Source organism: Sciurus carolinensis, chromosome 8, assembly GCF_902686445.1.
Source record: "Sciurus carolinensis chromosome 8, mSciCar1.2, whole genome shotgun sequence".
Lineage (NCBI taxonomy): Eukaryota > Metazoa > Chordata > Mammalia > Rodentia > Sciuridae > Sciurus > Sciurus carolinensis.
In genome coordinates this window covers 115003771-115026341 of record NC_062220.1, presented here as the reverse complement: position 1 = coordinate 115026341, position 22571 = coordinate 115003771, and the positions used below count along the sequence as shown (strand labels likewise).

The 22571-nt window shown below is 41.2% G+C and overlaps 1 protein-coding gene across 3 annotated transcripts in view; it reads right to left on the bottom strand.

Annotated features, from left to right (window-relative positions):
• Osbp2 (oxysterol binding protein 2) overlaps positions 1-21982 on the bottom strand; it is a 164168-nt gene extending 142186 nt beyond the window's left edge. For 2 of the 3 annotated variants that reach the window (XM_047562035.1, XM_047562037.1), the window contains exon 1: positions 21167-21982. In XM_047562035.1, coding sequence (XP_047417991.1) covers positions 21167-21816 — 650 coding nt within the window. In that variant the 5' untranslated portion in view covers positions 21817-21982. The remainder of the gene's footprint in view (positions 1-21166) is intronic. The other variant, XM_047562036.1, reaches the window with a different exon arrangement.
• Between the last annotated feature and the right edge of the window lie 589 nt (positions 21983-22571).

Below are 22571 nucleotides of genomic sequence, written 5' to 3'. Positions count from 1 at the left end.
CATGTGCAAGGCCCTGGGTTCAATTTCTAGTACCACAAGCAGTAGTAGTAGTAATTATAATACCCAGGAGTCCATGCTGATTTAAGTAAATAACTGAAAGAATAGATGAATGGGTGAGAAGGTACAGATATACCTTAACAAATGTAGATGGAATTACAGACATAGAAAATCACTAAATGTGGGGCTGGGGATGTGGCTTAGTGGTGGAGCACTTGCCTAATATGCCCAAAGCACTAGGCTCATTCTCCGGTACCACATTAAAAAAACCAAAAAACTAGAAAATCACTAAATACTATGTGGCATTCTGGAATGTATTATAAAACAGAAAAAAAAAAAAAAAAACAAGACTGGAAAAACTAATGAAATTCAAATAGTGTCTGGGGTTCAGAGGATTATTATAATGTTAATTTCCTGGTTTTGATCATTGTACTTTGGTGATATCAACTTCAGGGAAAGCTGCACTATTTTTGTGACTTTTCTATATGTCTAAGTTATTTCAAAACAAAAATAATTAATCCTCCTATTACCTCCTTCCCAGGGTCATAGCTGATACATAGAGCTCAAACCTGAACTCATCTGCCTCAGGCTCAGTGATTGACTTGGAGATAGTCCCAATCAGTGAAGGGCAGAAGCCCAAATCCCCATCAGGATCTGGTTCTAGACTAGACTCTCCAAGGAACAAGATGGAGGCATTTTAAAAATCATTAATCCAAGAGTAGAGTGGTGAGTGAAGCTGAGGGAGGAAGGGAGCATCTCCCAGTCTAGATGGGAGGTAGAAAGAGTTTGTTTATTTCTGCAGTTCTGGGATTGAGCCCAGCACTGTGTGAGTGCTAGGCAGTTTGAAATCCATGGGAGGAAAAAAAAAAAGAAGGGGGTGGAAAACAGTGCTAATGAAGAAGGCAATGCCTCACTTATGCCAAGTTGTCCCTTCATTTTCTGGACTTGCATGAAATGCCACAGTGGGAACAGGAGATGAAAGAGAATAAGACAAATAAATCCCCTTTCTGTTTGTCCCCCTGTGTACTTCTCCAAGGTATGTTTTCTCCTTGTGAACCTTCTAGAAAAGTCCAGGTGCTATGCAAAAATGCTTGCTGAGTGTTATGGTTTAGATATGGAATGTCCCCCAAAGTCTTATGTTGAAAGCATAGTCCTCAAAGCATAAAGTTCAGAGTTTGTAGGCAATGATTGGGTCATGAGGGTTCTGACCTTATTGGTCATAGGTGAATGGACTACTGGGAGGTGGGACCTAGTGGGAGGGAATAAATCATTGGAAGTATAACCTGTAAGGGTTTAACTTCTCTCAAGCCCCAGCCCCTTCCTTTCTCTGCTTCTTGATTGCCATGAACTGAGCAGCTTTCTTCTGCCCCATCCTTCTACCATGATGTTGTCTCACCCCGGACTCAGAACAAATGACCATGAACTGACCTCTGAAACCATGAGTTTAAATCAACTTTTCCTTGCTAAGTTGTTCTCGTCAAGTATTTTGATCACAGTGATGAAAAGTTAACAAACTGAGCAACCATGGTGTCTCTCTGTAGCTCACTGTGAAGCGACATCTAGCAAGGAAATGCACTGAAGGGTCACTTTGATTTGTACTGTGCCTCACTTTCTGTTGCTGGCTCACTGCCCTGGAACTGCATCTCCCAGACAAAGTGTCAGCTCTTTCATCCTTGCCTTGGGCTATGTTTTCCAGTCTTCACCAAAAAAATGTCCATAGCAAGAAAACAAATGACAAGCCAGCAAGTTTGAATTCAGACACACAGAAAGACAAAAGCTACAACTCTTAGAGCAAAGCATGTAGGCTGATATGTAGCTTCCATTCAATGCAAGTTCAAGTTGACCATGATTCACTTGGTTAATTCCCGTGGGCTACTCTATAAAGGAACCATACTAGAAACTAGGATGGGGTGGGGGTGAGAGGTAGGTATAAAGATAAATGTGATACATTTATCTGGCCTCAAAGAACATTCTATCCTGTAAGGAGACAGACCTGTAAATTGTAAGCCACTGTTTAACAATGAATGGAAGGAAATAAATTCAAAATAAATGAGGCGCCCACCTCATGAAAATTCACTTAACTGCTTTACTGAATGTATGTTTTACTCCAATGAAAAGTTGAAAAGAGAACTAAGGTGACCTTGATGGACAGCTGAAGGAATCACAATGTGTGAAATTCCTTAAATAAAAATTTATTGACTTGTAAGTCAATTCCAAAAAACCAAAGGCTGAATGTTTTCTCTAATAAGCAGATGTTGATCCATAGTCAAGGGCTGGGTCGGAAAGAATGAAGGAACTTTGGATTGTGCAGAGGGGGGAGTGTGGAGAGGGGTGGGATGGTGGGGATGGGAAGGATGGTAGAATGAGATTAGACATTATTACCCTATGTACACGTAAGATTACACGACCAGTGTGACTCTGCACCATGTATAGCCAGAGGAATGAGAAGTTATGCTCCATCTGTATACAATGTGTCAAAACGCATTCTACTGTCATATATAACTAATTAAAACAAATTAAAAATAAAAAGGAGAATTATAACTTTCTCAAAATCAAAAAAGATTTATTGACTTGTGCCAGGTACACTGGAGCATGCCTATAATCCTAGACTCAGGAGGCTGAGGCAGGAAGATTACAAGTTCAAGGTCAGCCTCGGCAACTTAAGGAGTACCTGTTTCAAAATAAAAAAAAAAAAAAAAGCAGGAATGTAGCTCAGTGGTATAGCACACCTAAATTCAATGCCCAGTATTAAAAAAAAATTAAAAAAAAATAAAAAGGTTGGGAGGGCCATGAAGCCCGCCATAGTCCTTCAACCTCTCTCAGGTAAAGGGGATGCTGTTAGAATCTGCCCTAGTTGAAATAAAGAAGCTCTTTTTGTTCATTCTACTGACCACATCCTGAGGGCTTACCATTGAAGATCCACATGAAATAATCACTTAAGAAGTGATAGAAAGGTAGGAATGCTCCTCCCTGTTCCAGATGCAAAGACTGGAATGTAGATATGAGCAGCTTGCTGTACATCCTGTGGGGATGATGCCCCCAGATTGGGACCACCCACTCACCTTCAGGGCTGCACAGACTTGTCCCCCTGGTTTCATTTATACTCTCAAAACCATCAAAGCTGGTCAGATTTGGAAAACGCCCAACATCACAAATGTCTGACATTGCCATCAAACAGAAGCCTCCACTGTGTCATGTTCGCTTTCAGAGATGACACTGTCACTGTGAGACATGACATTGTTTCATTTTGCTTCTGGCCTCATTCTTTGCCATTTAAAGTTCCCCTTGAGAAATGCTAAATAAATTCTGCTATGAGGACAATTCTGATGTAATTTTTTAAAAATGAAAATAAAAGGGAGGCTCAGAAGCCATTCTCCTGGTACTAAAAAGTACAATTTTGTGAAATATTTACCAAAAAAAATGACAGACAGTAACTTATAAAATACAACATTTTTATCAATGCAACGCACATCTGCATAGTGCCTTACATCACAAATATGACTCTTGATCCTCACAAGGGCCCATAAAGTAAGCAAAGCAGACATTCATTTGTTTAGACATTCAGTGTTTAGATATTCACTTATCAAGTGTATGTCATATGGAAGGCACCTGTCAGAGGAAATTAGTCACATTTTATAATTTAAAAAAAAAAAGAGGTGGATAAGAGGCCAGGAAAAGATAAATCATGTACCTTGGTACATAGAACTGGTCAACATCAAAGCAGAACTAGAACCAGGTTTCTTAGCCACCAGCTCAGGGTTCTTACCATGGAGAATACTGGGGTATCCAGAAATAATGTTTTGGTTTACTTGGTCTTTGTATGTACAGCTTACAAGCTAAAACACAAGTTCCATGAGATATGGTCCCAGCCTGTCTTGTCCCTGTCTTGTCACAGCTAACACGGTAAGAGCTCTGGTGACATGCTAGCCAAGTAAATTAATGTATGAGGATTATATAAGCAGCAAAACAGGCCCAGGAAGGTGATCTGGCTCAAGCCCAGAGCACAGTGACACCAGTATAATGTCCCCACCCAAAGTTCTGCCAAACTCCCATGCTTAAGGGGAAATAACACAGTAATGACATGCCACCCAATTAGCATCACTCACTGAAAATTCATCAGATACATTTTATAGTTCCACCAAAATGTTAGAACAATGTCTAAGGTGGTTCCTAAGTAGAAAACCTGTCACAGAATATTAGGAAAATATTTTAGCTCTCAAATTTGGGCTGAAAAATGTCACGTAGAAAATGGATGAACATGACATGTTCTTTCCTACAGCGAAAAGAACAGACCATGGTATTTTTCCACGTCATTACAGTTTTGAATTACATGACTGGTGAGGCTGAAGTCTCACTCTAAACTTCACCAAATCTCCATCATACCTCCTGTGTCTCTCTCAAATCAATCTCCTTTGTTCCAGCTGCCCTGCTCAGCACTACTTTAGGCCACGGTCATCTCTCATCTAGAAAGTACCCATAGCCTCTTCATCAGTCTCTCTTGGACCCTCTTTACCCCTGCCAGACAATTCCTGCACTGTGTTTTTCTAAAACTTCATTCCAAGCCTGTCAACATTCTGCTTAAACACCCTTCAGTTATATCCTCTATTTCTTTAGAATGAAATCCCTGCTCCTAAATAAGACATACCAGTTCTTCCTGAGCTGTCTTGTCCCTGTCTGCTGCTTCCAAGCACAAAGTGTTCCAGTTTCCTGACAGCTTGCCCTATGCATATGCTGTTCCCTCTACCTGCATGCTGTTCCCTCAGCATGTGCACCCTCTACTGCCCACTTGTTTACCTTATCCTGCAGGCCAGTTGAAATTTCACTTTTTCCAAGAAGCTTTTCTTACATGCCCTGCCAAGTTCCCATACCCCTTGGGCTCTCTCCTTCACTATTCCTACCATATTCTATTCTGATTGCCATTTTATCTGCCTGACTCAGGGCTAGTGGTTGTCTAATTCACTGCTGTATCTCCAGTTGCCAGAAGTGTCAGCCATGTAGTTCATGCTCAGTAAATATTTGTTAAGTGAATTAACTCAACTTTAAATATTTTTTAATTTGATCACAAAGACCACATTGTGTGAGTACATTGAAATGGTACTTCAATGTAAGGTGTTTTTTATAATCAAGATAGTCTCAAAAATACATCTGATAAAGCAATTATAAAATATCAGAGTTTAGTATCACTAACATTAGCCTAAGATGGTTACAGACCTCCACAGGGGAAAAGGGCAGATATGTTCTAGAAGCCTTCACTCATGACCTGTTGCCCATTAAAAGTATCACAAAAATTGGATGAGCCTGAGCCCTGAGTCACAACATGAACTTAGGCTACCTTTGCTAAAAAGCACAAACTCTTCACTTGGGCCTGCTGGTGCCTGATTGGTAACTTAAAGAAGGATAAAGGTTTGGCATCTCTGCCTTTTTGAGTCTTGAACTTTGCATCAGATTTCTGCTAAGCTTTGTTTGTAAGCATGTTAATTATTTCAGGGGTTTCTGTCTAAAAATTGATAATTTATGGTTTATTAGCCGTAAATTTACCTAACATACCTCATCTCCCTTTAAAACTAAAGATACCACGATAAGGGTAACTAAGATATTTTCAGATTTACAGGGACATTCAACTGCCAGCTTTTATAACATTCTGCTCCAGACCGCTGAGAGCAATGCCTAGAAGTCTCCAATCATTGCTCCAAACCTGCAGTAACCTTGGATTCCAGGAACAGCGGAGCCTTGTAAACAGATCACCCACTTTAAATGACAGCAATTACCCCATGACAAGAACTGCAGCTGTTCCTCCCACACCCCAACCAGGAGAAGCAATCATCTCATGGGAACTGGATTGCCCCCTCAAGTGAGCCTCCTGGAAAAGTCGGAACTGTGATAAAGATCAGTCAGACCCTAGTCCATGCCAGCAACCTGATAAAAGGCTTATTTATCCTTCCCTGGTGTAGGGAGCAGCCTGATCTCTCTCTCTCTATCAGTGCTCTCACCCATCTTCTTTTTTTTTTTTTGTACTGGGGATTAAACTTGGGCGCGTGACCACTGAGCCACATCCTCAGTCCTATTTTGTATTTTATTTAGAGACAGGATCTCACTGAGTTGTTTAGTGCCTTGCCATTGCTGAAGCTAGCTTTGAACTTGAAATCCTCCTGTATCAGCCTCCTGAGCTGCTGGGATTATAGGCTAGTGCCACTGCAGCTGGCAACCCTCTTCTTGAGGTAACCTCCCCATTAAAGCTTTGCCTGTATGTTTGTACTTGACCCAGTTTTCATTTCTATTGTCACCAGTTCAAAGGTCTCTGTCTCTGGCATCAAATCCACTTGAAAAATAAGTAATAGCTAAGCAATGGATGCAATTAAGTTTTCCTATCCCTATTAGTCTAAGGAGTTTTTAAAAATGCTCATCCTAAATCCTCCAGCTGTTTCCCTAGCAGGTGTAACAGTGAGTCTCTTCAATGATATAAAGTATCAACAAAGAAATGGAAAATAAAAAGAAGGATCAAATAGAAATTTTACAACTGAAAAACATAACCAATTAAAAAAAAAAAACCCAATCATGTGTTCAACATCAGAAGGAGTGGACAGAGGAAAACATCAGTTATCTTGAAGATAGAACAGTGGAAATTACCCAGTCTGAACAACAGAAAGGAAATGCATTGGGAGGAAAAAAAAAGTGAACTGAGCCCTGGGACCCATGGGACTATAACAAAAGATATATTAGTATCAGTGGTGTCCCATAAGGAGAAAAAAAAGAAAGAATGTGGGGCGGAAAAGTGTTTGAAGAGATAATGTCTGAAATCTTCTCGAATTTGGTAAAAGATGCAAATCTATGAATTTAAGAAGCTAAATAAACCCAAACAGGATAAACTCAAAGAAATCCATAGCAATACATATCATAATTAAACTTCTAGAAATTAAAGACAAAGAAAAAAGCTCTTGAAAGCACAGGATCAGGATTAATGCCTTTCCTAAGGAGAAAGCACTCTGAATGACAAGAGATTTCATCAGAAACCAAGACCCAAAGACAGAGGCATAATATTTTTTTCAAGTGTTGAAAGAACCAAAATTCTAAATCCAGTGAAAACATCCTTTGGGAATAAAGGGAAAATTAAGATATTGTCAGACGAAGGAAAACAGAATTTGCCACTGGCAGATCTACCCTAAAAGAAAGGCTGAAGAAAGCTGTCTAAGAAGAAAATGTGTGCCACGAGAAGGAATCTGGCAACATGAGGAAGGAAGAAGGAATTCGAGAAGCAAAAATATGAGTTAAAAACAATAGACTTTCCTTCTCTTGAGTGTTCTACATTGTGTCTGGCAGTTGAAGCAAAAATTAAATCCACTGTCTGGTGGGGTTCAGCATGCATGTGTGTAGATTTCTGCTAGAAATTTGATCATCCCATATTAACTAAACCATTGGGTAAACAAATGTTGAATGTTAGGAAATTTCTGTTTATAGAATCATTCCCACTAATAACTAGGAAAGGAATGATTGAGTATCATCATTTTACTACCCATAATGAACTAATGGGCCTAGGAAATTATCCATAATCACTGGTGATGTGAGTTTTGGTGGAAGGCTCAGACAATATATGCCTCCCATCAAGATATCAAATGCTCAATAGTATAGCACTTACCTGGCATGCTCAAGACCCTGGGTTCAACCCCCAGTACCACAAAAAAAAAAAAAAAAAAAAAAAAAATTAAAAAGAGAAAGGAAAAGAAAAAAAATCTTATGTTCACAGGGCCAAGTCATTATAGGAATAAGTCAAAGGATCCTAAAATCAGTGGGTAGAGGTTTGTTGAGGAGCAGGATTTTGCATGGCCTCAAAGTTTCCCCATTAAAATACATATTCATTACGTATTAATTAATACTTGTAAAATTCATTAAGTTTACAGTGGATAAATCTGGCAAGCACCATTCTAACCAAGCAATACAGGTTGTACCACTAACAGAACAAATCAACATTCTGTGCCTCCTGATATGGTGTATTCTAAAGAACAGAGCAGTGCATCTTGCAATGTTCCTGCCAAAAATGCCATGGGACCTGAACCTAAATGTAAGAAAACATCAGACAATCCCAAAGTGAGGCATGTTTTACAAAGTTTTGTTCACCAAAATTTCAATGTCATGAAATACAAAGATAAATGAAAGAATTCTTCCATTTGAAGCTGAAGGGACAAGACACAACTACCAAAGGCAATGTATGATCCTGAATTGGATCTAGGATCTTTAAAGGACATTATTGGGACAGTTAGTATAATGTAAATGTGGCCTATAGGTTAGCTAGCAGTATTTTATCAATGTTTATACTGTGGATATATAGAGAATGACCTTGTTTCAAGGAAAACCCACTGAAGTATTAAGTGATGACAGTACCACTACATTATTTAATTAAATAATTAAAAAACATAGAGAATGATACAGCAAATGCAGTATATTAGAAATCAGGGGATCTGAATGGAAGTTGCATAGGAGTTTTTGGTACTATTCATATTAATTTCCTCTAAGTTTGAAAATGTTTCAAAATAAAAAGTTCACTGAAGTGGACCAAATTATGCTATATACATTTATGAATATGTCAAAATGAACTCCACTATTATGTATAACTGTAATACACTAATAAAAAGTTAAAAATAAAAAGTTTACTTGGCAAGTCTGAGGAGAAATATCAGTGAATTACAATGTATGAACCTTACTTAGAAACTATAAAAAATTATAACTCAATGGGGAAATTTTAATACTGACTGGATGGATATTCAATAACATTAAAGAATTACTGTTAACTTTTTAGGCATGTTAATACCATTTCCATTATATATATTTTGAAAACTTCATCTCTAAAGAGAAACATACTAAAGTATTTCTCAATGAATGTTGTAACTGAAAAAATTTAAAAAGAAAAAAAGTTATGTCTGGAATTTGCTTCAAATTAAGTGGGGATGAGGAGCCCACTGACTGAACCTAAGGAGAGACCTACTGACAGGTTAAGGGAGACAAGGACTATTCACTATGGACATCTCCACTTTTGCATATTTTAAAATTTCCATAACGAAATATAAAATCCCTAAGTATTATACTTTAAATCTTTCCCAAGTGTGGTTCTGAACAACCTCAGTGATAAACAGGGGCCTGTGAGTCCCAGGAGCTAGCCCCAGGACTGAGGCTGTGCACCAAGTGTCTAATGACAAGAAATACGGAGATGGCAAGATCCCTACGGCACAGAGCTAGATCTATTCTGAGCAAAGTTGTAGGCCTGTAAATCCAGATTCTCCTACCTATAACAAGTTAGGATACTTGCCCAAATTTATTTTTAATCATCACACAATCTCTGTAGCTGCAGTCACAACCTATAGGATTGTTTAAAGATCCAGGAGAGAGAAAACAGACCAAAGAAAATACTACATTAAACGAAGAAAATCCAAAACAAGAAAATCAGTTACTAATCAAGAAAAAGCCTGCTATCTCATGAATTAGTGATCAGTATAGGAAATAATTCCAAATTTAACATGACAAGGCCAATTACAAATTTAAATACTCAAATTAAAATATGAGCTTACAGATCTGATGGAGAGCCATATCATTTATTCATGGCCTCCAGTATTACAGGATTGGCATTAATTTAGATGAAAAAATCTAATGTTAAAAATGACTCTCACCAAACTTCAATTGACACACAAAGGACAGCTAAATTGTCAAAATACAACAACAGTCTCACAAAACCAAAGGTCCCTCACCAAGGAGAGTTGCAGACTCCCAAAACAGAATGCATTTGAACCCCCCAACCTTGGTTGACATATTCATCCTTTCATTCAGTCATTTAGTGAGGGCCTGCTGAGGGCCAAGCCAGGCACTGCGATTGTTTTTTTAATCTGTGGTTGACTGAATATGTGATTATGGAACATGTGAATACAGAACCAACTATATTTCAAACACCATTAATTTTTTTTTTTATAGTACTGGGAATTGAACCCAGAACCTCAAGCATGCTAGGTAAGTGCTCTACCATTGAGTTACATCCCCAGATCTTTTTTTTTTTTTTTTTTTTGGTGGTGCTGGGGATTGATCCCAGGGCCTTGTACATGCTAGGCAAGCACTCTACCAACTAAGCTATATCCCCAGCACCCTCTAGACCATTTAAACTTTATTTTGAACATAGTCTGGTGAAATTAGGTTTATAATAGTGAATGAGATGGACAGGTCCAGGCCTCCATGGGGCAGCTACTGTCCTGGGCGCCCATATCATTCAATAACATTGTGTGACCTTCCATCACCCTTACACCATTTGGAATGAGTAGGGGGATGTCTTGTCAGCAGAGGGTGTCTCCCGATGCCAAGGTTCCTGAACTACAAAAGGGCAGTACACTCTCAGACTACTCCTCAAAGACGTCTCAACTATGTCTTCCTGACTCTCTGGAAAATCTAGCAAATCTAGCCCTGTTTTCCTGAACTATGCCTATTAAACAGGACTGGGGGCGGTTAGACAGAAGGTTCTTGCTAATTAAGCATCCATACTAGAAAAACTTTACCTGCAGAAACAATACTTTCACTTATAAAACAATTCACCAAGAACTTCTTGGTTCTCTTCAAATAGCCAATCAGGTCTGTTTACAGATAAGGAAAGTGAGGGTCACAGAGGTTTGCAGTCTTACCCCCACCTGAAGCAGAGTTCACCTTGTAACCTAGAAGATAATGTGGAAATTGAATATGACTTTAAGGGCAGGCAGTTATGGTTCCTACCTTGCTCTTTCTTGGATCCTTTTCCCTTTATAAGGCTAGTTACCACGTTGTAGGGATGCTCAAGCAGCCCTCTGGAGAAATCTATGGGGTGAGCAATACAACCTTCTGCCAACACCACTTTGCTAGGCATGTGATGACTCTCATCAGAAGTGGAACCTCCAGCCTCCATCAAGTCTTTGGATGACGGCAGTCCTCATGACAGATTCACCCCAACTTGCTACCCATTTGTGAATTCCTGACCCACAGAAACTGTGAGATTATGCTTATCATTCCCTTCAGCCTATAAATTTGAAGATTATTTGTTATGTAGCAATAGATAACCCACAGAGACAGCCTTTCTGAAGAGGAAGAGTCTACCATGTAGAAGGGATAAGGCCATGGGATGTGGGACCCAGTAGCATCCCAGCAAAACCTATTTCAGTTCAAAAGAGCAAAAATTTTCTAACTTCCAGAGTTATCTAAGGAACAACCAACTGGCTTACCTTGGATTGGTTTACTTTCTGTTACCTTAGAAATGTTTTCACAGATAGGTGTTCATGTGGCTGAGGCTCTATGGGAATGAATCAACAAGCAGGCAGGAGGATCACAAGTTTAAAGTTAGCCTCAGTAACTTAGCAAGGTTCTAAGCATTTTAGCAAGATCCTATCTCAAAATAAAAATAAATAAATAGAACTGGGGTTGTAGCTCAGTGGCAGAGCACCTGCCTAGCTCATGTGAGGTACTGGGTTCAATCCTCAGCACCACATAAAAATAAATAAATAAAATAAAGATATTGTGCCCATCCACAACTAAGAAATATTTTTAAAAGAAAAATTAATTAATTAATAGTGCTGGGGATGTGGTTCACTGGTTTCAATCCTCAATACAAAAAAAAAAAAAAGGAAATCCTGCCACATGCTACTATGTGGATAAACATTGAATATATTATGCTAAATGAAATAAGTCAGCTTAAAAAAGACAAATACTGTATGATTCCATTCTTATGAGGAATCTAAAGTAATCAAAATCATAGAAAGTAGAGTGATAATTACTAATTGCTAGGGGAAGAGGAAAAAGGAAAGAGTTGTTCAAGAGTACAGTTTCAAATTTGCAAAATGAAAAATTCTAGAAATCTGTTTCACAACAACATTAATATACTTAACACCAAAGAACTATAGTTAAGCTAAAGCTGGGCACAGTGGCACACACCTGTAGTCTTAGCAACTCAGGAGGCTGAGGAAGGAGAATCATTTAAACCCAGGAGTTCAAGGTCAACATGGGCAATGTACCAAGACCTTTTTATCTTTAAAAAATAAAATAAAAATAGTTAAGATAGTTTTATGTTACATGTTTTTATCATTAAAAAAATCACATGGAGAATAATGACAAAAACATGGAAAGGATTTGATTTTTCACTATCTTTACATTTCAGAGGATACTGTAATGCTACAGTGGCTAGACAATGATTGTGAAGGATGTAATTCTACGGTTAGATAGTAACTTTTTTGTTTGATACTTGATAATGGGAAATTTGGGACTAAGAGAAATGCCAGGATCCAGAAAGAGCCCTAGTAGACATTTCCATGTGTTTCTTTCATTTTCTATGTAGCAGCTAGATAAATGGATCCTTAGAAAAGACAAAAGGGTAAATCAGATTAACTTTTAATTCAAATATATTGATTATCAAAGCTTTTTGTGGGGGAGAAAGTCAGGACAGTAGTAACAAAGAGCAATAGCTTTGGACTTAGCAGACCTGGGCTTGAATTTGGCAAATCAACTTACTTGTGAAATTTCAGACAAGCTTCTTCTCTATCCCTAGCTGCATCCCCACTCCCACAAAGTGTGTTTTCTATAAAAATACTTCTTTGAAATTTGAAAGTCTGCTAAGTGCAAGGCACTATGTCCAACATCCCAGATGACACTACACTGAGAAATCAAGGCCTCTGCTCTGGTGAGGAGGAAGGAAATATTGATATAACGAAGGGAGATGGATCAATACCTAGTTATCAGGGGTGTGTGACCAAATGACACAACACACAAAAGAGTACCCAGAGGAAAGATGATTCCTCCAGATCACTGCTAGGGAAGCTAGAGGGGTCTGTACTGTGATGACCCTGGAATTAAGATTCCTGGCTGGGATCTCAGCAGCAATGAGGAGGCATCCTCCTGGCTGAGGGATGGCTGATGTGAAGATCTTAAAGGATCTTAAGGGTAGAATAAAAGACACATGGCTTATGGAGGGAGAGTAAGACACGTTAGGCCAAGGAAGAGTCAAGGCCAGGTAAAGGAGAGAGACAGGACAAAAAGAGGTGGGCACCCGGCTTGTAAAGGCAGTGAGTGCTGTGCCTGAGGTCAGGGCTGCATCTGGTAAGCCTAGGAAAGCCACACATTGTATTATGGCAGCACCCACTGCTGCTTCAAAAGACAACACAATCTGGCAATTTCCTATGCAAGCTCAGCAATGCCATCTGCCCTCTTCTTGGTTTCAGGCAGTGACCCAGCAATACAGATCAAATGGAATGAGTCAGGATTGTTAAACTGGTGTTAAATGTACTGAGCTGTGGCTGAGCATGTGATGAGGTGCCAGAAGGAGGGAAGCATCACTGAGTGATCAGAACTCAGAGAACTCTTAAAAGTGGAAACAGACGCGAGAATGCATCACACATAAAAGAAAAAAGTATATAGCACCAGTGTGACTCCAAAACTCATTGACGGTTTACTCTGTTGGTATGATTATGAAAGGAGTCTCTTGAAGTCACATCTCTACGTGGTGACACCTGGTTTGTGACTCAGGACACATCAAGATGCCAATTTCAATTTTGTTCAGGGATGCTTTTTACCATTTCCTCCTTCCCACGTGTCAGTATCTGGCATAGTTGTCCAGGAAAGAGGACCATTTTCTTTGTCTTTTTCCCTCTTAGGACAAACAGATATTGATCTTGTTCTAAGAAACCTCACATCCTTTACACAGGCCTGTCTTTCTTTGCTGGCACAGTTTGCCAACCATATCGCAGAAGATTAGAGGAGGAATGAAAGCCACATATTTGAACACCCAGCTCCTTCAGAGCTCCCCAAGGTACTTGGCTTGAATATGGTGTCCTCCTATTGCATACCAGGATGTGTACTGACTTATCTCCTCATCCTCTGCTCCAGGATTCAATACTGGTATGCCTGCCAGGTTGCCATCCACATGGCATGCTGCATGTTTTTGGCAGTATGGAAGATCAATATATGATACAACCAAGGCTATTGTCTATTTACTGTCATAAGCCAGTCATTCCAGACTACTCATAAGGCCTCAAACCTGGATTAACAGACACCTCTCTTAGGAAGGTACAAGATTCAGTAACAGTTGAAGAATTCAAGTTGGACCTTCTACCAAAGGCACAAAAATACTGGAGAGGAGGGAAGTCCATGTGGTAAGTGGACTCCAGTCATATGCAAAAACTGAACCTCCAAAGTGCCTTGACCCTTAGATCAGAAATGAGTCTATGAAGCCAACCATATGGCCAGAGGATTTACTGAGAGGACACTGCTCACAGAGCTGCAGACCAGGTTGTGTGTAGATACCCTGTTAGAGTGGCAAGTGGCTTGGGTTGATGGGAAATAAGAAGTCATTCCACCACTCAAAGTCAACTGTAAGCACTCATTCTCCTTGAACCAGAGTGAGGTGTTAGCCCTTACCCTGACTGACATCCTTAAAGTCTGCAAAAAGGAAAGAGATCAGATCTGTGCAGGAAAGAGATCAGATCTGTGCAGAAAAGAGTTCACATAGCAAGCCTGAGACTGCTCATCTTTTGAAGGGCCTGCTTCCAAGGCTAGTCCTTGGCAGATATCTTAACTTTGGATTTCAGGAGGGTCCCTGACAATCACTAATGGATGAGGAAGCCTCACTGTACCTAAGACAGTTACACAAACAATGCCATTTGCGTTAAATATCTACTTTTCGTCTAGGAATCTGGAATTTGGGTACATGCCAGGCAGAGTGTCCATGTAATCAGGCCCCAGAAAATATCCTGGGTTCTGGGTCTCTGAAAGCCTGCCTGGTAGGCAGTGTTTCACCTGTGTTTTCACATTTATTGCTGAAGGAATAAGCCTGTCTTGTGTACTCCACTGGATGAACATCCCTGGAAGCTTGCACTGTGGATATGGGTTTGCCCTGGACTTTGCCCTATGCCTTTTCCCTTTCTTCATTGACTTGTGTTTTGTTTGTATCCTTTATTATAATAAAGCATAGTTGTGGGTACAACTACACACTGAGTTTATGAGTTCTCCTAACCATTTTTCAAACCTGGGGTAACCCTAGCTCACCTCAGTAAGAACATGAGGTGGGTGGACACCTACGCATGAACTGATTAGAAGAATGTGTTTGAGCCTGGTGCAATCCATGAACTTCTACTTCTTCCTCTATGTAAGAGAATGACAAGGCTGGAACTACTTCACTAAAACTGGAAACTGGAAATCACCCCCAATACCTAGAGAGTATTCCAGAGATGGTACTATTATCCAATAAGAGCTAACATTTTAGGGTGGAGGCTTCATCTTTGATCTGTGGCCTGCTTCTCACAAGGTCATGCACATGTAACACATTCCAGGCAAACAGACACACAAAACTAGTTTAAAGAGCTATAAGATCATGGAAAATTAAAAGCTTTATCTCTGCTCCCCATTCCTCTAGCCACTGTCAACTTAAATAATGACAAATTATTGTAGGTATATAGAGACCACACATCCAAACACTTGTAACTCCATGAAAATATAAGTGGGAACCACAGGAATAAGCTATTGGTTCATCAAGTAGCCTATTGCAACATACTGAAACCTATCAACATATCTATATTTCCTGTTACTTTTTTTGGCATTCCTGGCTTAATCCTGCAATGTCCAATTTATCTTCCCAATCTTAGTAAACAAGCTTATGAAACTGAAGACAAATTAAGAAAAATCCAATTTTGGCATTAATGCATTTGTCTTTCTAAAATCCCATAAAACTACAGGCAATTACCAATCATTCACTCACCCATTCACAGACTAAGCAAGTTATGGAGAGTGTTTCAGTGGTGAAGGACCATGCTAAGCTCTATGTAGAATTAAAAGAAGATGTCGAATTTGATCATAGTATTCTTTTGACACAAAATTGTCAGTAAAGGTGTCCACAGACACACCCTGTAAACACCAAGAGAAGGAAGACCTGGTCCTTGGAGCAATCAGGGACCACTATAGGTATTTCAAACAGGAGGAATTTAATGCAGGAATCTTCTCACACAGGATATGGGACTGTTAAAAAAAGATAATTCTGGAGAAAATGAGACAACCTCAGGGCCATTGGGTTACAGAGCTAGTACCACAGCAGGGATGCATTCACTGTCTAGGTAAGCAGATGGGAGCTGGGATACCTCTGAGCAGAGGCATACCAGCGCTATGATGTGGCAGCGAGGATGGAAATGAGGGATTTAGAGGAGAGAGACAGGCAGGCTTGGAAATTCTATCTGATGTGAGATGAGAGAGAGAGGAGGCAGTAAGCATGACTCAAAGGTTTTCAGCTATTCATAGAAAGAGGAAAGTTAGGAGGAGGGGCAGTTTGTGGGGAAAATTACAATTCATGTCACCAGAACTTGCTAACAATGTTGGCACACATGGTGTTCCTCCAAAGTATGCTGCTAGTCCATTTATCACGTCTTTGCAACAACTCTGTGCTAAATGGTAAGCAAACAGACTCCAAACCAAAGCTTATACATTATTAACCAGTGTGTTCCTTTTCAACCTCCTAATAGTCTCCTAGTATGAAACACTGATATTTCAAATTAAAGCTGAATCCAATATAAGACCACCTCCTGTGGGGACCTCGTTACCCTAACCTGTAGACTGATATGCTCAACTTCATATTTTGAGGGATTTTTTTTTACAATTAGTGATCTTTTCCATCTCCATTCTTCAAGTATGATTGAAATCAACATCAAAAACACTACAATATGTCCTGGTGCCCAGTCTCCACAAAAGCTGGCTTTGAAAGTTGACCTCACTGGAGGAATGAGTATATAATTCTATCTAGAGGCAAAGATGTCTTGGTGCACCATCTTCTGTTTCCTGGCTCCCATTGTAAAATGGGCCCAGTTTACCAAATATTCAGTGGCCTTCCTAAGCCATAGGACTTCAAAATTTACTTTCACTTGACCACAGTCTTCTTTCTTAAAGATCTAGATTAATTTTTTTGATGTCTTTCTTGCTAACTGGCTTGGTCATTACTAAGCATAGATCAGTCTGAACAACAAATAAATTAAAACTTGCCTCTATTTGACGTCATCTCCTGGCAATTAAATGTCATTTATAATGTTGCCAAATTAACAACTGGTATAAAGACAGAATTCTGACCAACCCAATCAATTTTGTTGATAATATTAATATAAGTTGTATTTGGAACACCTTCCCCATACCAAATTTCTGAGCTAAAATTCTGTATCATTTATAAATTCTTCCCTAATTTTATATAATTACATGTTCCCTATGAGACAAGAACTAGGAATGAAATGTTTAAAATGGGAACTAACAACCAAAACAATTGGATGCAAAGACATATTCTCCTTGTTAGTATCTAAATAGATATATAATTAAGAGTGCCAAGAAGGGAATAAAACCTTATCTTCTGTCTTATTTATATTCTTAGTACATTGCTAGCAACTACCCATACCTCCCAGAAATGTTTTTTATATGTGACAATATTTACAAGGAACATTTTTATTCCTGCTAATGTGAAGTTACTAAGACTGTCTGTTGGCAATATGTGTTGTCTCCCTTAGGATAAGATTAAGCAATCAAATGAAATTCTCAAACAAAATCCAGAGCAAAATCCAAGGAAGCCATACTTAAAGGGGAAATTCTTATTTAAACCCCCACTGTTTTTCTATTAGGGTAAAAATAGTGGGTATTGAAATGCAGGTCAAGACTGAAATGAGATACCACAGGACAGCCATTAGATTGGCAAAAATCAATGCTGAAAATACTAAGTGTTGCACAGGATATAGATCCAGAGAATCTTATTAATTATTGGTGGAAGTATAAATTGGTATACTTTTGGAAATAACTTGGTATTATATAAGGTGATCATTTGTATTCTCTCCAACTTAATGATTTCACCCAAAAGCAACTTCTGCATGTATACACACATTTCTATAATTACTCAACAACAGAAGATGCTGGGCTAGAGGTGTAGTTCAATGTTAGAGAACTTGCCTAGCATGTGCAAGGCTCTGGGTTCAATTCCCAGCACCACAAAAAATTAAAATAAATGATTCTCATGAAAATATACACAAGCAAGAGTGTCCTTTTATGAAGTAGAAAATGGTTCAAATTAAAAATGTGGACTTTTCAAAACTGCACATAGTGGGCTAAAACTAAATAAAAAGGAAAGAAAGGAAAAGATGACCAGGATTGGGTTATCCTGGAGCAGAGAGGTCAGAAGATGGGATGAAATGGTTGGGGTGGAGGGAATAAGTGCCCACATTTTCTCCAAATACCAGGCTTCATTTAGCTAAAAATTTTAACATATATATATTAGAAATGGCTTCCCAAAAGAGAAGCTGGCAAGAGAAATGGCTCTTGTTCCTTCTCTAACAGCTGCAACAGGTAACCCTGACTCTACCAGTCTGTAAGGAAAAGAGATAGTGAACAAAAACTTATTTTCCTCTGTCTTTGGCTTACAAGCACTTGCATCTTGCCTCTAAACCAGCCACACACACCTGAAGAACCACTGAGAGCTGGGCACGTGGGGAGGGTTGAGAGAACACACCTTTGGTACAGACAGAGCACTCCATAAGGCACCCTGCTGCTGTCAAGATTATTAGTGACAACTGGTCCTTAATTCTGTCTGGGAGGATGGGTCATGCTTGGGCTAGAAGATGGGATTCGATCAGAAGCAGAAACAGAAGAACAGCATCAAATATTTGAAGTGCTGGAGGCATGGGGAAGAGGAGACCACATCATTCTTGGAGTTCAGAGAAGTAGCCATTCCAGCTCCCTTACAGAAGGGTCTTTTCTGCAGATGGAGATGTACTTATCGTCAGTGCCTTTCAGACACACAACTGCTAGCTGGGTATCTTTGGGTAAGTTACAAATATTGTTTGTTCAGCCTCAGTTTCTCATTTCTGGCTGGCCTCACCTGGAACTAAATGAGAGCATGGGGCTATGTAAATGTCAGGAATCATTCATCCACCTAGGTGAGTCAAGCAACAATTGTACCCACCTTGGAATCTAGAAATATTCAAAAATGAAACTACAGAGCTGAGCTGTGCAAATACATAAACATTTGTCTCTTACAACCTTATCAGCAAGAAGTAAGATTGTTTATTAGTTACCCAGAGAGTGTGCACACTTGAGATTACCTTCAAATGTCAACTGTTTATACATAGTTAAGAAAAGAAGGGTACCTCTTTGCTCTTCTAATGAAAACAAAACTAAATTTAAAAACTGGAGATCAGGTTTTACTTTCATTAGATCAAGGCATTCCTGTCTTCATGGAACCTATATTCATAAACATCACCTTGAACTCTGCTTCAGTAGTACCTGGTAAATACAGATAACACAGAATTACTGAACTCAAGGATGAGTGGGCATTAGGACCTATCTGGGACAGACACCTGCAGACTTCCATGTTCAACTTCACATTTTCAGGGATGATTTTACCAAAACTGATATTGAAAACACTACAATATCTCTCAGTAACCAGTCTCCACAAGAACTGGCTTGTGACAGTTGAGCTCATTCAAAAGGGTTGGGTCCAACCCAGGGTCAGAATCTTCCTCCACCAGCTACTGGGCTGGTGACCACATGACAAGCTATTCCCTAGTCTCAAACCTCAGAACTTATCATTTGTAGAGCAGGACAACAATAGATACTACTTCACAGTATCGTTGTGAGAATGAAATAAATGAATGTAATGTAAAGTGGAATATGTGGTCCATAGCTAACATGCCCTATGTGTTTAGTTCCTTGCCTTCAAGAAAAAAGTAACACTTATAGTAAATCACTGAAGGTTCCTATGGCTTGGTGAAATGTTCACACACCTGACAGAGAATGGATATTGAGATTAAAACACCATTTGGAAAAGGAGCTCTTTTTGCTGAGTTTCCTGACTCTGAAGATAACACATTCTGGGTCATATTTATGGTGTAGCTGAGTGGGCCAAGGGACAGCAAGACACCACATGAGGATGAAATAGAAACATATCTCAGCTTTCTCTTCTGCCAGGAATTAAACACAGGCAATTATGTCCCATATTGGAGTGGAAACCAACATGTAACTTCAGGGAAGCTAACAAATTCTCAGTGGCATCATGGACTCTACCTATCCTCTAGAAGTCACATTTCTAAAAGGCCAGGAAGGATGGCATGTAGTAGGTGACTATTGGCTGAGTGAAGCAAGTAAGACGACCCGAGTTTCAGCAAATAGCAAAGCAAACCCTCTGTTTACAGCAATGAAAGAGAGCTTCTCACGGTGTGGTCCCTGACCAACATCATGGGCCTCATGGGAACTTACTAGAAATGTCAACTCTCAGTCCATGTCCTCTAGGTCCAATTCATGAGAAATTCAGTGGAGAAGCCCAGCACTTTGTTTCAATAAACCTGTCAGGGAATTCTGATGCACACTCAGATTTGAGAACCACTGGTGTAGAATGATCTGAGATCTCAAAGTTTAAACCAACCATCCCTAGGAAACATACTTAGGGCACAGCCAGAGAGAAGCCTTTAGGAATTCCCCCCTTTAAACCACTTTCAGTGGAGAGAGAGTTCTTACTATGTCAACTTTGGGCTGAAATTCTCAATTCCACACCATTTCTGGAATAAGAAAGAAGACAGGAGAATACTTTCTCACTCTCCACAAAATACCAGAAAGGATTTCAGAAAGCACAAGATGTGTCCAAAACATCTGTGGGTCTATTATGCTAAGCTCCAGGGCTGGCAATCAGCACAAGGCAGTAACAGTGAGAAACAAATTAGCCAACTGCCTGAGAAGGGAAAAGAAGCACTTCCCACAAGAGGGTCCCAAGCACTAAGTAAGGTGACTGTCTTCTCCAATCTCTGATTATGATCTTAGCTCCTGAACCAGAAAGTGGACAAGGGCTTTGGATGAATGATTCTAGCTAGCTATTCCAGGTCCCCACAACTACCAAGACCAGAGAAGGACAGGCCCTAGATTATTCCATGATCCCACCTTCCCACTTGGCCTTAAACCTAGGCTTACCAAAGTTAGCCTCTACAGGTCACATCCACCTTTGCCAGAGGTTAGGACCCCAGCCCTTGATAGTTGGCCAGAGTAGTATTACTTCTCCTGCTGGAGTACATGCTCCCAAACACCCCTAGGCTTGTGGCCATGTCCCCAACCCTGGAGGTCCTCCATCATCATCACTACAGCATCACAACCCTCCAACCATGGAAGTCCCACCTTGGCACTTCCATACCTGTAGTAAGACAGTAGACCATTGCCGAGCACGAACCAGCGGCGCTGGTAGCCCTTCAGGTAGTTGGTCCACTTGAGGAGCCAGCCCTTGTAGCTGTCCAGAGGCAGTAGGGCCACTGGGACACTGGAGGCTGTGCCAGTCCCGGACACTGGAACCCCAAGAGGTGTCTTCGCCTGTCCTGGTCGCAGAAGAGGTAGAGGTTTTGCACCCAACCCGGACTCGGGTTTGCCCGAGGGCACGCTCCCTGCTACTAAACCCAGAGCGGGGAGCTGTTCGGACATGGCCTTGGGTAAGGATCCAGCCCCTCCACCTGGGCCGGGCTCTAACCCCCGCGACAACTCCAGCAGTTCGGATTTGGACCCGATCTGTAAACCCGACTCGAACCTCCTCTGCGAGCGAGGTTCAGGTCTCAGCACTGTCTCCGAAACTGGCTCCCACATCGGTACTGACATCCGCTCCCGTTCCGGTGCCGGCACTGGCTCTGGCTGGGGCTGGGGCTTAGTCTCCGGCCCGGAGCCGGACGTAGAAGAGCTCATGCCCGGCGCCGCCGTGTGGCAGGACAGGCAGGGGACAACCGTGAACAACGACGAGAGCCCGCGGGAGCGGCCGCCGCAGCCGCCGCCTCGGCTCGGAGCGGCCGCTTTCCCCATAGAGCCCACCCGAGCGCGGCCCAGCGGGGCGTGGGGGCGGGGCGGGCGGGGGGCCGGGGGCGGGGCCGTGCCGTCACGCGCGCGGCGCGAGGCGGGAGCGCGCGCGGGTCCCTCCGCCGCCCCCAGTGCCTGTGGTCTTGCGGGCGAGCAACGGACCGGACTTGGACCTCTGTCCGGACTTGGTCTGGCCCTTGGATGGCGCCCTGGAAACACCTGTGGGCCGAGAGCTGGGCGGGTGGATGACGCGGGAGGGACCGCGCGCTTCAAGCCACGATCTCTGCCTGCCGCTCAACCGGTGCCAGGCGCTGGAGGAACAATGATGAATGCAGAGCCCGTCGGCTCCCAGTGCAGCTCTGTACGCCCGGCGTCCCGCCCTCGGTCGGGGCGTGTTCACTCAGCTCTCTGAAACCCAAGAAAGGAGTGGAGAACAGCAGATGCTGCACTCAAAACCCAAAGGCTCACAGGGGCTCTGCCGAGTGGCGCTAAAAGCTAAGGAGGACGTCCCGCTTTCCTGTGTCAGCCATTATTTGTGTGTGGACCACCACCACCTCCTGCCTCCACCTCCTGGGACCAGCTGGCCTCCGGTTCATGCCATGGCGGCTATATATACATATAAAGCCAAGTTTGTCTAAACAAGACTTAGAACAAGGAGCACACCTAAGAGTGGGATTCTTAAACTTGGATCCACTGGATGGATGTTCCTGTGGAGGCTGGCAATCATGAAGCTTCCACAGTAATAGTGAAGGTTTCCCTGT